At 40.9% G+C, this 16,142-nt stretch overlaps 1 protein-coding gene across 3 annotated transcripts in view; it reads left to right on the top strand.

Moving 5' to 3' along the window:
• psd2 (pleckstrin and Sec7 domain containing 2) overlaps positions 1 to 16,142 on the top strand; it is a 34,854-nt gene that overhangs the window by 6,748 nt on the left and 11,964 nt on the right. For all 3 annotated transcript variants that reach the window (XM_041047617.1, XM_041047615.1, XM_041047618.1), the window contains exons 2-3: positions 1,853 to 2,397; positions 3,522 to 4,292. In XM_041047617.1, the coding sequence (XP_040903551.1) occupies positions 1,934 to 2,397; positions 3,522 to 4,292 (1,235 nt within the window). In that variant the 5' untranslated portion in view covers positions 1,853 to 1,933. The remainder of the gene's footprint in view (positions 1 to 1,852; positions 2,398 to 3,521; positions 4,293 to 16,142) is intronic.

Here is a 16,142-nt window from a genome sequence, read left to right as displayed (position 1 = left end):
GCTTCCTGGCTGCACTCTGCAACAAAGACAGAATCCAAAACATGTACTCCACCGACGCAGCTTTATAAAATGTGTCATTGGTTGTGCTAATTTCATTTTACTTTAACTGATGCCAAATTAAAACTAACTGTAATAATACCCACACACATACACACTGTATTTACCTGAATTATTGAAGAATTTTAAAAAAAAGTGTTTTTTTTAGAAATTTTAGCCTGATGATATTATTGTTTTATAAAATTGTGTTGTCCAAATTGTTAGTTAGTCTTGTTTAAGTTTTTGTTTAAGGTGTGTGATGAGTTTTGTGTGATGTAATGATTAACAGTGCAGCATCAGCTGGAACAGGTAAAACAATCTCACCACAAAGTCCATTGATAGCTGTTCTGAAGCTTTTGCCCGTATCACACAGTCTTCCTCGGCAGATGAAGCCGTTTGCCCATTTGTCATGGAGTTATAGACATTTCCATTTTTCTGAACAGTATAAGGACTTTTTGTCCATGTTGGCTTAGAAGATGAGATTAAAAGTTCATTCTTGATCTTGACGATTATATGACTCATTCAAAACAGCTACTAATGGACCAGAACAGCTTGTGTTGAAATGCCTTGTTTTGCCAGCTGCTGTTTGCAAGATTAAGAAAAAACTTTCAGTCGCAACCAACTGGAATATTTTCTATTTTATTTCTCATGCATTTTCCTTTCTGTGCCATGTATCTCTGTCATATCTTTATGATAATGAGACATACCTTCATATTACTATGACAAGGACTTTGATTTTAACCATATCATCTATACCATTAAATAATCAGTTAATCTCTGTTTTTTTATTATTATTTGAAAAATAGTGAAAATGCTAATCACAGTTTCCTAGGTCCCAAAACGAATTCGACCAACAGTCCAACTGTAAATCCTCATATTTGAGAAGCTGGAACCAATCAATCTTTTACAGTTTTGCTTGCCAAAATCTAAAACGATTAATTGGTTATTTAAATTCTTGGTGAATTTTCTGTCAATAATTACACAGATAATCATTTTACACATCAAATTCTTCACACTTCATCAGACAGTAACTAAAAAAAGATTTTCACTTTTATCCTCACTTAAAAAATCTGTCTTATTTTTCTGAAAAAGAATAATATATCAAAAGCCAGCATTAACTCACATATAACCAGCTCTGCAGAACCATAATTAAGAGCTGCTCATTAGCACTTGCCCTTGAGCCTCAGTAAGGATAGAGGAAGACCTGATGTACAGAGGTCTCAGCTCCTCAGCCACCAGTGCAAGTGAGAGTCACAGTAGACCATTAGGATACATGTTCAAATCTTAGGTTACTATCTTGCATTGACACAAAGCACAGTCACAACAGAGCTGGAAACAGATAGTTAGTTATTCAGCTGTGAAATCTGCACACAGACAGAGAGCGGATGAGCCAGCAGGATCATTTTGACAGGAATCTGTTGGGCTTTATTAAACAAATCTCTCTCAGTGCCTGCCAGCCTGTGTGCCTCCTCTGCTTTCTACTTTATCTACCTTTTCCTGCCCTCCTTTCAGAGGTGGTTTGGGATCATCTGGTGCAGAGGACAGAGCATTCCAGACATAAGCATCTCTCTTTTTCTGTAACATGCTAGAAACACGTTGCATTACACACGTATACACAGCTGTTCTTTTGTTGAAGGTCACCTCTGTGACTCACAATTAAGACTAGAAGTAATCAGATGACTGTATCAGTATCTGCCGTAGTTAATATACTCATTTTATAAGACTTCCTCTTCTCCCTTTCATTTAAATTTGGTTCTTCATCTTCATTTCATGCTGACATTCTTCTCTTTCTCTCTGTTTTTTTTTCCGTCTGCAGGTCTTCCCTGGTTGCTGATCTGAAGATCTGGCCCTCATCTCTGGCCAGAGTGGACAGCCCCCTCCCTCAGCGAAGAGCACCATGACCCAGGAGGGGCAAGCTCTGCCCTCTCCCACCCCACCAGAGAACCCCGTGGAGCCCTGTACAACCAACACCGCCACCACTGAGCCGCCCACAGAGACCCACAGCCAGGCAGAGCAGGACAAGCTGGGGGCAGGGGCAAAGGACGAGACAGAGGAGGCGAAACAACAAGAAGAGATCAGAGAGGGAGACGAGGAGGCGCAGACACATGGGGAGGGAGAGGGGAGGGAGTTGAAAGAGGAGAAGGTAGATGGCAGTGGAAATGAAGATGAACAGACAGACGGAGGGGTGGAGGGAGAGATGGAAGGCACAAGAGGAGAAGGATGTATGAATGTGGAGGTAAGCTCTACGGGGGAGGAGGCAGCACATGAGGAGGTGGAGATGAAAGAGGAAGAGGAGGGGATGGAAAATGAAGAGATGCAGCCGTCCACGGTGGAGACAGCTCACCCTCAACAGACTGGGCGGTTAGTTCACTAAATCAGATTTACTGTTGTACTCTGTCGAGACACATATCACTGTTAGGGTGTGAAAATTGCGTGACTACTTCTTTTAACCTTTGGGTGTCAAAAGTGTAATATAAAACTAAAACTGCCAAGACTCCTTTACCCGTCAGAGCCTTACAAATGAGTCTCACTTGTGCTGTTAATCAACAATTTATTAGCTTTTATCTTGACAAAGAGAATTAGAAACACTCATGCATTAACACACACATACAGCTTTCTTAAAGCTTACTTTTTATAATAACCAAAGAAAGGCTTTTGTGGTTGGGCAGACTGTTTTTGTTTTCCACTGATATCATAAATAGATTGCCACTGTTTTTAATGGTATATTGTTTTCTCAGTGTGGTTCTGTGGTACATAATTATTCTAATGTGCTTCACCCGCATTTTACAAAATGAATGGGCAAAGAGCCTCAACAAAATGAGCTGAAAGGAAAACAAACAGAAAATGGTCTAATTCTTCTAATGGTCTAAAGAGTGGGAAGACCCAGCAACCAATTTTCTAACTGCTTCAAAAAGAGACACACACACAAACAAACACGCATACACACACATACACAGTTCAAAATGTGGCAGAAAAACATCTGGTAATTAGTGGTTTGCTAAATTTAGATTTACGATAACAGTAGATGTGAGTAACCTATTGGTCATTCTTTTTTTATTGTTTTTTTTTATACATAAATACACCAAATCAAAAATACAGTTATGTAGAAGAAGCTGTTTTACATCAGTCTTTGATAAAACAAATTTTATGGGTTATTTCTGTCCATCAGCAGCAAACTCAGAGCACTACAACAGATTCACATTCTCTGAAATAAAAGGGATAAAATAGTGGAGGGGACACGAGCTCCCAGCTATTCACAAAGTAGTAAATTGGTCAGTGCTTTTTCATCTTTCATCTTGCTTCAATTGTCAGTATGGCTATTCAAGCTGAAATATTTGCCCATTGTGCATATTTCTGAATGAAAACTGATTTCAGCAGTGAATATCTTCTTTATATTCGTGCCTATCTCAACAATGTAACTGCTGTATGTTTAAGTCATGTGCTAAATATAATTTCACACTGTCCTTTTGTTCCTGTTGGTATAGACTGGCAAATGGTATAGGTGGGAATGAAGATGAGGATGAGGCTGGTGAGGAGGACGAGGACGGAGATGGAGGGGGGAGTCTTACACACTTGGACGCTTTCAGCTCTAACTTTGAGACGACTGTTGAACAGGCCGATACGGAGGTAGAGGAAGAGGAGGAAGAGGTCCAGAAAGAGGAAGACGGGAGAGAAAACCAGGACAGTTTCAGCTCGGTGTTCGAGCAGATTGTTGAGCAGGTTGCTGTTCAGGAGGAAGAAGAGGAGGAAGAGGAAAGGGAGCTGGAGGAAGAGAGGGAGAAAGGTAGGGTGGACAACAAAGACGGCTTCAGCTCCACATTCGAGCGCATCGTAGAGTCTGCCCTGCTGAGGGGCGGGACCTGCTACAGCAGCCTGGACTCCCTGGATGTGCTGTCACTCACAGATGAGACTGACAGCTGTGTGAGCTTTGAGGCGCCACTGACCCCTCTCATCCAACAGAGGGCGCTGTTACAGGGTCCTGAACCTTTGGAGCTGGAGCTGGCAACTGTACAAGAACAAGAAGGGGCTGAGGCTGGACCAGACACCCCAGGCGATGATGCGAAAGCAGGGGATAGCACTGTCCATGGAGCTGGAGCTGTTGCTGGAGCAGGAGGAAGCCCTCTGAGGACCACCATACCAGGGAGCAGGTCAGAGTTTGTGCTGAGTCAGCCTGGACGCTGGGCCATCCCTAATGGATACCATGCAGACTCCCAGGGAGCCATGGACGTTTGTGGAGCCATGATAAATTCTGTCAGGTAAGGAGGAAGGCTATTTTAGGTTATTTAAGCCCCTACAGTATGTTTACATATTGACTGCTGGAGTTTTGAGATGAATTAGACAGTCCTGGTGAAAATTGGTGCAGTTTCTGTCATTTCTTTAAGCCTTTATAGGAAGATATGGTGTTGCAGTGTCACAGTATATAAATATAACTCCAACCAGTTTCCAAACCTGATTGGACTGAAATAACATCAGTTGCTCTTAGTTTTTTTACAAGGCACCTAACAGGAGCCTGGATATGAAAAAAAGTCTATTCTGTCTATTACAGTTAATGTACCTTGGGATACTTTGAACATTGTGAATCATGCATCTTCTTCTTTTCAAATTAGTAATACAAAGCAATTAGGCAGTTTTCTCATTCCAGACTCTCATTTAGATGGTTCCATTATGTCTTCCAGTGAACTTCATCTGGACAATTTGTCAAGCAATCTTTTCACTGTTAGACAAGCAGCTTGGTATATTTTGATGTCAGCAGCATGGTGATTTAGATAGTTATTCATTTTTCTGTGTTGTTCACTTGATAACATCCAAATTGGGCTCCAGGCTTTGTGCTTGAAACACAACTGGACTGGACTTTAATGTGAATATAACTATATATCTTTGTTTTAATCATGAAGGAATCTCATTGTAAATTTAGCATCCCACTTTCATAATGAAACACTAACAAAACCGATTCAACTGTAGATGTAGAATAGACATGAAATACACACATTCTTAGATATAAAGTTAACTGCTTTTGCATATTTGTTATAGTTATTCTAAATCTGGACAGATGTTCAGGTTACTGATGACAGATTCCAGTGTGTGTGCCCCTGCTGCAGACAGGTAGTGGAAGCTTTGTGTAGCTATCAAGATGTTGTCTTGAAGTGTTAGTGCTGTTATGTGCTGTGACCTTGGCTTAACCAGCAGGTGGCGTGAACATGGTGAGACCTGGCTGTGAGCCCTGAGAGAGGGAGCAGGGTGGTTGGTTGGGGGTGGAGATGGATGTCTGGCTGTTCAAAGTAATTTGTCCATACATGCAAAGTCCGTTGTCAGACTAATGTTTGCCCATCTACCCAACCAACCAGCATAAAGTGTTACACTGGTACAGGTGAAAAAAACATTCTAGGCTCATGTTACTCAGCTTAAAATCCTTCACATGTGTGTGAAAGGAGAAAAGAGAAACAGTTATTGTACACGGTTGGATACCCTTTGTGCTCCTCAGCAGGAACACTACATACAGACTTCAACAGCAGCAAGCAAACAGGAGATCTTGTGCATTTTTATGGAGCCAGTGGGGCTGTTTAAGCTGGACTGTTGAATTTGAAATGAAACAGCTCTTTCCCATGTTGGTAGTGACTGAGAGCCTGGTAAACTCACACACAAGAAGCAGACCTGCACATTGTCTCTGAGGTATTTGCTTTATTCAACCATTTTTTTTTAAAGCATATTTGCACGGTAGGAATTGATAACCTCAGTTCTGCCTCACTGAAAAAGCTTTATGCATGAATGTAGGCCTTCTTAGAACAGAAACTGTATTTTTATATTTATTATTTATTATTTATTATTATTATTTATTATTATATTTATGTATTTGGACTGGTGTGGTGGTTTCATATGGGAGATTAACACTTCAAATGCATGCAGCTGTATAGAAATAAGATACACGGTGCCTGTCAGTATAATGAATCATCACTGAACTGAACAGCAGGAGTGGTGTTCACTTTGTCTCAGATAGCCAGCTGATATTTATGACTGCTGAGATTTTACACTGTGATCACTACATCGTTCACTCTATCCATCATTTGCGAAGACCCCAATGAATTGTGGGAAAACAGCAACAGCCAACTCTACTTTCTTACATTTAATTATCTTAATAGCACTAAAGAGGGTTGAAGAAGACAGTGCCGAGCCACTGAAGGTGGAGGTGGTAACTGGAACCATATGGGAAAAGCCATGTAATCTGAACTGCAGCTATAGGTCTGCCTGGCTGGCTCACATACTTCCATGTGGCTTGTTCTCCAGCGCTGCCCTCCTGCACAGTTTCTGCGGTTACAAACCTACTTGAATGCCAAAGAGAAGCACAGACCTCTGACATGATGTGTTCAGATAACTCCTGGGATTTGTTCTCAGACTCTCCTAGTGCTTCCACAGCTCAGTTTTAAGGTGAATGGAGGAGTTTGGATGTCAGCCCTCCTTCTCTTTCCTCTCTCTTTTTCTCCCCCCAGGCTACAGATGTTGTCCTTTAAGCACGGTCTTGCTTCCTGACCACCAGCGCCAAGCTGAATGAGCTATTGTTTATGTCATGACATCATCGTCTTCAGCTTTCCTCTGCCCAGCAGGGTCTCAGAATGAATGTGAGCATGTGTGTGTGTGTGTGTGTATGTAAGTGAGCGATTATTACTCTGTACTGGCCAGCTTGCCAGACATTTGAGCACTTAAATCTAGAGTGGATACATCTGCTAGTCAGCCTTAAAGGGATAGTTGTAAGTTTTAAGGACACACAGTATCCAGTTAATCCATTTAACTTGATTTTTTTAGTCAGAAGCATTAGCAATTGTAGTACAAGTCAAAGGAGGTAAAAGCCATTACTTCGAACACTGAGTTTGTCTTGTAGTAATATTCTCTAGAGGGAGAGGGTGTAATTTTAAAATATTACTTTTCAGCCCAATTGAATTGATGTAGCTTGAAGCAGCATGGCTAAAAATGCTAATAATGAAAACAGCACAGCACTATTGGAAGTTTTTTCTTCTTTTCAAGGACTCTAACAATGCATAGCTAATAGTGAGTAGACAGGCAGGGTATTGTATTTTAAAATTCACATCTTAAAAGCTGTTTATGATTCACAGCGTCCATAAAACAAGTGTGTGTCAATGCAAAATGATAATTTATACAAGCTATAAAAGCTGCCTGCTATGCTGTTTTTCCACTAAATGTCTACTATCCATGTACATTATCTCATCCATGTGAGAGGGTACGTGTTCTTCCTCATGTTTCATCTTTTTCATTCCTTCACTGTCTGTCACTCCATCTCTTTGTTTGCTTCATCTTACCTCCTGCCTCTCTATTCATTTCTCCACTTTATCTGTCTCATCTCACTCTATCTCGTCTCCCGTTGCCCCCTTCGCTGTCCTCCCCCTCTCTTTTTTGCATCACCTCCTCTTCTGTTTCCCTTATACAGCTCTCCTGCTGCAGCACCTTATCTTTCATTCCTCTTCTCTGCCTGCCTCCGTTCTTGTCAGTGAGTAGCCACAGAATTGGCACAGTTAGACATTTTGGCACCTTTGGCGTCATGGACGTCTAGTCTTTTTCACTGCAGGACAGAGCAGCTGCAGAGCAGTGGATAACAAAATGGCAAGTTAATCAGTCAGTCAGTCAACATGGCAGACATTTAGTTAGTTTCTGGGTCACTCAGTCCATTAGTTTGTCTGTCAACAAGAATTTCTGTCATTAAAAAGAATGTTGAGTTTTTATTTTCTTCTGAACAGTGTCTCCATTTTTGGTGCGACTGCTAAGTAATTATTTCTGTGGTGTTTTTGCACAGCATTTCCCAGGTTTCACATGTTGGCTTTAGAACCTAACATGCTCATAAAGACACTGCTAACATGCTGATGTTCAGGAGATTGGACTTTTACCATTTTCAAAATTTTAGTTTAGCTAAAAGTTTGGTATGCTAACTACATTTGCAGTTACCTCTGAGCATCTGATGCTAATGTCATTAGTTTTGGAGATATTCAGATGTAAACTAAACAGTTGGATAAAGTCAAATTTTGATCAGATGATGGCACTGGGTGAAAAGCTAAGGCATCACCAAAGTTACTACAGTACTACTTACTTGTATGTGAGAACCAAATTTCACAGTAATCCATCCAGTATTTCAATCTGGACAAACCCGGGGGACCAGCAGACCAACCCTGCCGTCTTTAGAGCCACACTGCTTGCAGGACTACAGCCTGTGTTTGATGCCATTATTACACTGGATATGCAGATACATTAGAGTCTATGATCAAAAATGGTTTGCTCGCAGGATTCACAGCTCTGAGCATGGCCACATGGCAAGAGTGTTTATTATTGGTGACAAAACAGTGGAAGAGACAGAGAGAAGTGTGTCTTTTCAGGAAAACATTGGCATGCAGCATGGAGCAGTTGGATCACAATATGTGTCTCGAAATGCTGCAGAAATTGTGTTAGTGACTCATAAATCAGTTGTTCATGAATGTAACAGAATTAGTTTCCATGTGCTACTTCAGTTATAATTATTATTGTGAGCTCATTTTATACTGTGTAGATGTATAAACAGTAGTCAATATGTAGTGAACCAACAAAAAGAAATCTTGATATATTAATTGATGGAGACGTCTTTCAAACCTTGCATTAATATTTTCTTACAGCCTTAGTGCATGCACACTCTCCCCAAAGTTCAGGCTTCAACCTTCATAACTGACAGAGCTTTGATGAGGCCCTGGGTGGAGAGACGAAACCTAATCTTACCTCAGCCAAAATCTCCCGGTAGATCCTTTTCCTGCTACTTGCGATTATTCTGACATCAATGGTTGAAGGACATAGAGCAGGCAGCTGGCCACAGGGATATAGAAAACACTGGCAAGCATTGCAGATGCTGTAGTCATGGCATAAGAGGTGAAGGCTTCCTCTCAAACAGTCAGTGATGCTGCTGTAGTGCAAAGCTCTTAATCAGCAAACCTGCTCGTTAATTCTCAGGCACTTCAGTCTGTACATCGTGTAGTTTGTCAGCCTGTTAGTAAGTCAGTCAGGTAGCATTTTAAATGAGACTGTCAGTCACATCTTTATTTGGTTAGTCAGTCAATCAGTCTGTTACTTTACAGGAGTTGTGTCCCTCTGTGCCCTGTGGGACCTTCATTGAGGTTGAAGTTTGACCTTAATACATAGAAGCCGCTCAAAACACACTCTGTCTATCGGTCTTTCTATCTGTCCAGCTGCTTACCACTTTACATAGCCAGCTAGATCCACCCAGTGGAGCCAACTAGTTGAATACTGCATATGTGATAATGCAACCTGTGGTGTAGCATCCAGGCACACAAACAAGCACACACAGAGAAATGCTTAAAAAGAAAGGAGACAGACTGTCACAGATACTGTACGCCTCTTTAGACTCACATCAAAACACAAACTAATATTCAAAAGTCACTGTATGGGAAGTATACCATATATCTGTACATCTATGCAGGCCACACACACACACACACACACACATATATATATATATGTGTGTGTGTGTCTCTGGCTGCACATTTGCATGCATGCATGCGCTTTTATGTGTATCTGTGTGGGAAACATGCTGTGAGTGTATGTTCCTCCCCATAGCTCGTGAGCCTACCAGATCTAAGCCCAAGCAGAGCAGATAAAAGCCAGGCGCAGTTGTTTCCATATCAGAGAAGCAGCTCTGCCGTGTGGACTAATCTCTTTCATATACACTGTCGAGTGCAGAAATGCACACAGACACACAAAAGAGGACGCATGGGCCAGCAGCATGCGTGCGTAAACAAAAATGTGCACGACGCCTGAACCTCCTAATGCTCAGTCAATGACAGAAATGGGAGCTCTACATATCTATCTTTCTCTCTTCCTGTTTCTCTCTCTCTCTCTCACACACTCATATATGCACACACACACACACACACACACACACACACACACACACACACACATCTTTCAGGATGTCACTTTGGGAATAAAACCCTCAGCGTGGTTCTATAACACTGCTGAAACATCCTGCAGATTATCCTTTCCTGGCTCTCACTCAGGCAGTGATATAGACACACACACACACACATGCACACACACACACACATAGACACATAGGCACTTTCTGCAACACAAGCAGTAATACATACAAATTCTCTTTTTCACCCTCTCACCACCGACACACACACACACACACTAACCGAATCATTTCAGCACTGACAGATTTATCCCTGTCTATTTATAGCTCGACTCTATGTTTTATGACACATCCCACTATCTCACTGTACCAATGACTGTTTTGGCTGAATGAGGTTCTTCTTACCACAGGCTTCACTCCCCTGAGGCGTCTGTCAACACTTCCTAAATGTGTTCAGTGGAAGTCGAACCACGCTCTGTAAACCATTTGTGACGTTTTTTTTGGCGTTTGTTGTTCCTCTGTATGAATCTGTAGCTGATTTTAAGACAGGCGTTGTTCTCTGGTTGTTGTCAGATGAAGTTGTTGTTGTGTTCAGTGTTTCACCAAAAACAATCCCACACCTGAACACAATTAGTCTCACCCAGCCGAAAGAGGTCACCATTGTTCATTGTCTGCCGCTGAGTAGGTGTTTTTTGGGCCTTGGGTGTGTGTATGTGTGTGTGTTTGTGTGATTGTGTGCGATTGTGTGTGTGCCAGAAGGAGACAGAGACAGAGAAAACAAACCATACCACAGTATTGTGCCTGTAAAGAAACTGTTTTTTTTTTATGAGATTGGTGTTATCTGGTTTAAAGGTAGAGCCGTTAGTGCTGGTATAAGAATAATGAAATCACATATATAGTTTTGGAAATGACTTCTGCTGTTATATTTGGTATCACTGTCCATTTTGGGGTTATCCTATACTGATGTGATTTTAGTTATTGTAGATTTGACTAAATTCCAACACTAATCAATCAGTGAGGGAATCACCTATTATTACTCCAGTTGGAAAAGCCATTTAAAGATACAGTAATTTAGCTGACAGTGTGTAATCTCTTTTTTAATTTGACAGCCTTCAAGTCTGTAGCGTTATCCATAACATATTTCAGGTTTGTAGATATTAATTATACACACCAGTAGTGACTGATATTGGCTGTGGATATTACAGTTAGAAGTAACACAAACAATTACAATCTTGTAATTTGAATTAATAACTAATTTACTCTTTCCCCAGGTTAGCTGGTCGAGTTGTAATATTAGTTTGAGTAATACAGTAGGTTATTCTGTGGATTAAGTTTTAAGGAAGTGTGATGTTATGTGAGGCGGCACCTTATAAGGGATTAAAAGGAAATGCTAATGGCAATCTGTCAACTCTTAATTTGTCAATTAATGTCATAAATATCCATTACAAAGACTTAAAGGATGATTCATGATGTGCAGGGATTACATACACAGGAGGTGAACTGTGACAGAAGGTTTCAATGACACTACATCTTTCCATCATGTGTGGATAGAAATGACTGTTGCTGTAATGAATTGTCTTGTGTGACCTTTTTTGTTTTGAGTTTTTTGGTCTCTAGGATGCAGCAAAATGCACATCTGGATGGCCGCCTCAACTTCTTTTTAACTCTAACTTTGGCATTATGAAAGCATGGCTGACTAACAGAGGAGTGTAAAATAAGGACTTCTTTTAATAGGCTCCACATAACATTTGTCTTGTGTATCCTCTTCTGGCTAACTGCAAAAACAGAATCAGTTTTTCCCCAGTGTTGGCTGCTATGAGAACATCACATCTGTGCTAAAACAGGTTTCATAAATTCGGCTGTCTGTAATAAAAAATAAACCGTGTGTAAATGATAAAAGTTATCCATGAGTCATGGCAGTGAGCTGCTCAAAAAAAGCTGACGTGTGACCAGCGTCCAGCAGTGGATTTTTGGTCCAAAGACGTATTCTGGTCCCAGTGCTGTGTTGTTGTTATCGTCAAGGAAATTTAGTCATTGTTTCTGTCTGTTCCTAATAATCTGCAGGTTTTGAATCAGGTTACAGTGAATGTCTCAGTGCAGGTCTGTTCAAATACCAATCAAACATTGTCTCCGTTTTCATCTACCTCTCTACCACTGAATTTTGTACTTTTGACCCTACAGCCGTCTCTGCGTCCTCTGCTTTTTCTATTGTTCTTCTTTCCACTAGATCAGAAAGAGGAAGGAGGGATTCAGATGCTGAGGTTAGCATGCAGGGATGTGTCAGTGTGTATTATAAAAATCTGTGTGTATGTGTGTGTCTGCCATGGGGCCATATTCCATCACATAGAGTGATATAACATATTTTTTATCTCTGTGTACCTTTAAATTGCTCTACATCATTTACATCGATGGTGAGTCAGCGACTAAATATATTGATGCTTTTTTTTTACCATTTACATCCTGCCCCGTAACAATTTAGCTCAAGACCTATTTTGACATTAAGAATATATTTAGTACTAAACTCTTGCAAAATAGGGTCCACTGTTGTTTTGGGGGTAATAGTAAGGTGTAAGGTAGCTTTACCCTGTCTTGTACCTGTAGTTCTTGGGTCATATTGAAGCAATACATTAGAGGAATGTACATCAATAACATGCAGTGGCTACATAATGGAAATCAGCCTGCTTAGTGATCTTGAAGAGTCCAAATACAGGACGTCCTGCTGATATTGAACTGATCTGCTGGCTCACAGCCCTTCGCTTTAATGCACAGGAAGTTGTGTTGGCTGGGACACACAGGGCCATTGTAAAGCCACCACTAGGAACAGTCTAATTCATCAGGAAAAGTCTGCCTAGTCGTTTGCTCCGCCCCCAACATCCTCTCCTCTGTGGAGCGTTCAGACGGCCGAGAACTTCAAGGAAAAAAAAAACTCTAAACACACTCCCTGCGTCTTGACACCATGGTGGAATAACACAACACTCGGATTTATCCAACCGTATAGGCTGTAATTATAAATCAGCTGAGTTCCGCTTCGAAGGAATAAGATTTGGCTGGAAGTTAAACAACAAACCGGACCGATGCAGATTTTACCGACTGCTGGATGATGAGGCGGTCGGACCTTAGCGCGCCTTTAACCGCTGATTTCCAAGATCCGAGAGACGATGTGGAAAGAGGAATATGATGTTCACTTCGACTTTTTGCTGCATCTCCTGTAAGTTTAACATTTCTTTAGACCAGAGCTTGATTTAAGCTTTTACTTCCAAATGGGTGGGAACTTAAATGTAATGCTGCGTGGCAAAGTGGAAATAGTGAGGTAGCTGAAGTGTAACTTTACCCTGTCCAAAATCACTGTAGTACTTCTATAATATTCCTGTAGGGACTTATCTATGGTGGTAAAATTTGGATAAAAGTAAGTTAAACTGTTTTTTTTTTGTTTGTTTGTTTGTTTGTTTTTTTTTGTAAATCTTATGTGACATATCCCAGTAAGGACTGAAAGTGCTTGGTAATCACTGTTGTGGATTTCAAGAGAATTTAAAAGAATTTTACTATAAATGTCCATCACATCTTAATCAGGGATTGCATGTGATAATGAGTTATGGGATTGTTATTTTTCAAGAATCAGCCATCACTCCCTTCAGTGATTCAGAATTTGAGACAGAGGTTAGGACTGCAACTAACCATTATTTTCATTGTCACTAAATTATTTCTTTTGATTAATCAGCTCATAAAATGTCTATATGATAGTGATATCATATAATAGTGATAAATGTCCATCACAAGTCTCCAGAGCGCAAGGACATGTCTTTAAATGGCTTATGTCTGACCAACTGTCCTCCAACAAGCAAAGACATTCAGCTTATGATGACATAAAGTGGAGAAAAGTATAAACAAACCTGAATCCAGGGATATTTTTTTTTTCTTTTGGTCAGCTCTGCTTGACAAATGACTCAAATGATTAATCGATTGAAATTGAAATCAGAATAATTCCTGATTAATCTTCTGTTGAGCAGCTAATCTATTTGTCAATTACTGTTTGAACTCTAATAGAGGTATTAAATAAGGCTTTGTAGCAATACTCAACTGAAAAGATGCCTAGTCTCTCCAAGCTGTTGTTTTCATAATTGACTTGTATTTTGAACTGGCCAGCAGTATGAGACAGCAATTTACTCATCATGACTTTAGTTGACTTTGTTGGATTCAGTGTTTGTTGACCTTCAGTTAAAGCGTCAGTTTTTGTGGCTTTCACTGATGGTCAACAAACACTGAATTGCTTGTTTTTCATAAGTTCAGTGTTGCAACAGGCTTTTCTTTTTTTTTTTTCTTTTGCAGAGATTCTATCTACAAGCCCCAGCAGATAACATGACTGACATACAAATGCACACATAGCTCCTCTGTGCATGTGTTTCTAAAGAATGTGCACTGTAACTTGCTTAGCTACGGATATATAAGAAAATAAAGGAAATGTCTGTGAAATAACAGAATTTCATCATCCAGTTAATCCCATAATTGTTGATTACCCTCACAGAAGATGTCATTAAGACCCTCCCCTTGTCCCACACACTTTTCATGCGGGCACACCTTGTAGGTGTGGGCAGGGAACAGCCAAAAAGATTAGCATGTGAGTCACTGGCATGCACCATCATGCTTCCTATCTCTGACACACTCGCACACGCAGACTGAGTGGCGGGTCACAGTGAGTGAGCCAGTATGTGTGGCCTGAGGATACAGAGTTGTGCCTTTGGATAGACAAATAGGTTTACTGTGTGCCACTTGGCCCTCAGTAACGCCAAGTGTCTCAAAAGGCCTGCACTGGATATCTGACACTTCGTATTGTGTCTCTCATACAATTATTTTGCGTTTGTGTGTTTGGGTGGGTGTGTGTGTTTGTTTTGTTATTGCCAGACAGTATTTCGCTCAGGGAGCCCGGCATCATTTTAGCCTCATGACTGATACAAGCTTTGAATGATTTATGAGGTGTCTCTGAGTCTAGTGAATTAATATGGTCAGACAAGCGAGAGCAATTTCACTGCAAATACACAGCTAGATATTGTTTTGATGGTTTAACAGACTCGTTTTATTTCGTGTGACTCAATATGCATTTGTGTTAATGTGTGTTATATATATATATATAAATATATTCCTATCTATCAGTTCTTTCATTTTTCAACCACTTGTCTGAGTCTCAAAGGGGATCCTGCGATTTTCCTGGATTAGGTGGCATATGTAGTCCACTAAGCATATATTGAGTCTGCCCAGGCTTCTCCTCCCTGTTGGACGTGTCCAGAATACCTCTGGAGGGAGCTGCACAGGAAGCATCTAATCAGATGTTCAAACCATCTCAGTTGGCTACTTCTCCACATGAAAGATCAGTGATTTTACTCTTTCCGGATATGCAAGCCCCCCACCCTGTCCCTAAGGATAAGCTGGGGCACACTGTGAATGAAACAACTTTCACTCGACTGTAACTTCAGTCTCGTTGTCATTCTTGGTAGTGCTACTCCGCCACAATAAAGTGGAGGAGTTTGCCTGACTAACCTTATCACGGTTGAGGGGTTTATGTGTCTCTGTGACCCTGGGAACTGTGTTGTTGAGGGCAGTAGCTCGTTGTAGGGTCTCCCAGGGCAAATTGTTCCAAGGTCAGGGGCCAGATGAAGAGCCGTTCTAAGAGCCTAATGAATCAGCTGAGACAGGAAAGTAACCTTGCCTGGAGCAGGAAAATCAGGGGCCCTTTGGAGAGGTCAGCTGTAGGGGTGTAGTGCATAGTCAGCCATTCAGCATGTGAAGGCAGGGGACTGACTCCTGGCAACGAAAACTGGCCGTTCATTGTGTTTTTGTGTATTTGCAGCTTTTGTTTTTTTTATATCAGTCCGTAATAGGCAGCCTTAAGGTCGTTTACTATCATTCTTCTTCTTGCAGCACAGGACACTTGGCTTCCGCTGTGTCCATGGTAACCACCAAATCACTTATAACAACAGCCCGTAATGTATTGAATTTGTGAGGGTAATGCAATTGGGCTGATCAGATTATGCAAAAAAACATCTGAATCATCTGCTGAGAACGCTGACGTTGCCATGCAGATGCGCACACAAGACAGGAAATGGAGAAATGCCCTTTAGCCTGATGGAGGTAAATGAGAATGTGCTTTCCAGAGAAAGCGCATTCATTTGCAAATATGCACAAGAATAGCATGCAAACAGTTTTTGTTTTTTTA

This window comes from Toxotes jaculatrix, chromosome 10 (assembly GCF_017976425.1).
Source record: "Toxotes jaculatrix isolate fToxJac2 chromosome 10, fToxJac2.pri, whole genome shotgun sequence".
NCBI classification, from domain to species: domain Eukaryota; kingdom Metazoa; phylum Chordata; class Actinopteri; family Toxotidae; genus Toxotes; species Toxotes jaculatrix.
This window is presented reverse-complemented; position numbering and strand designations above follow the sequence as displayed.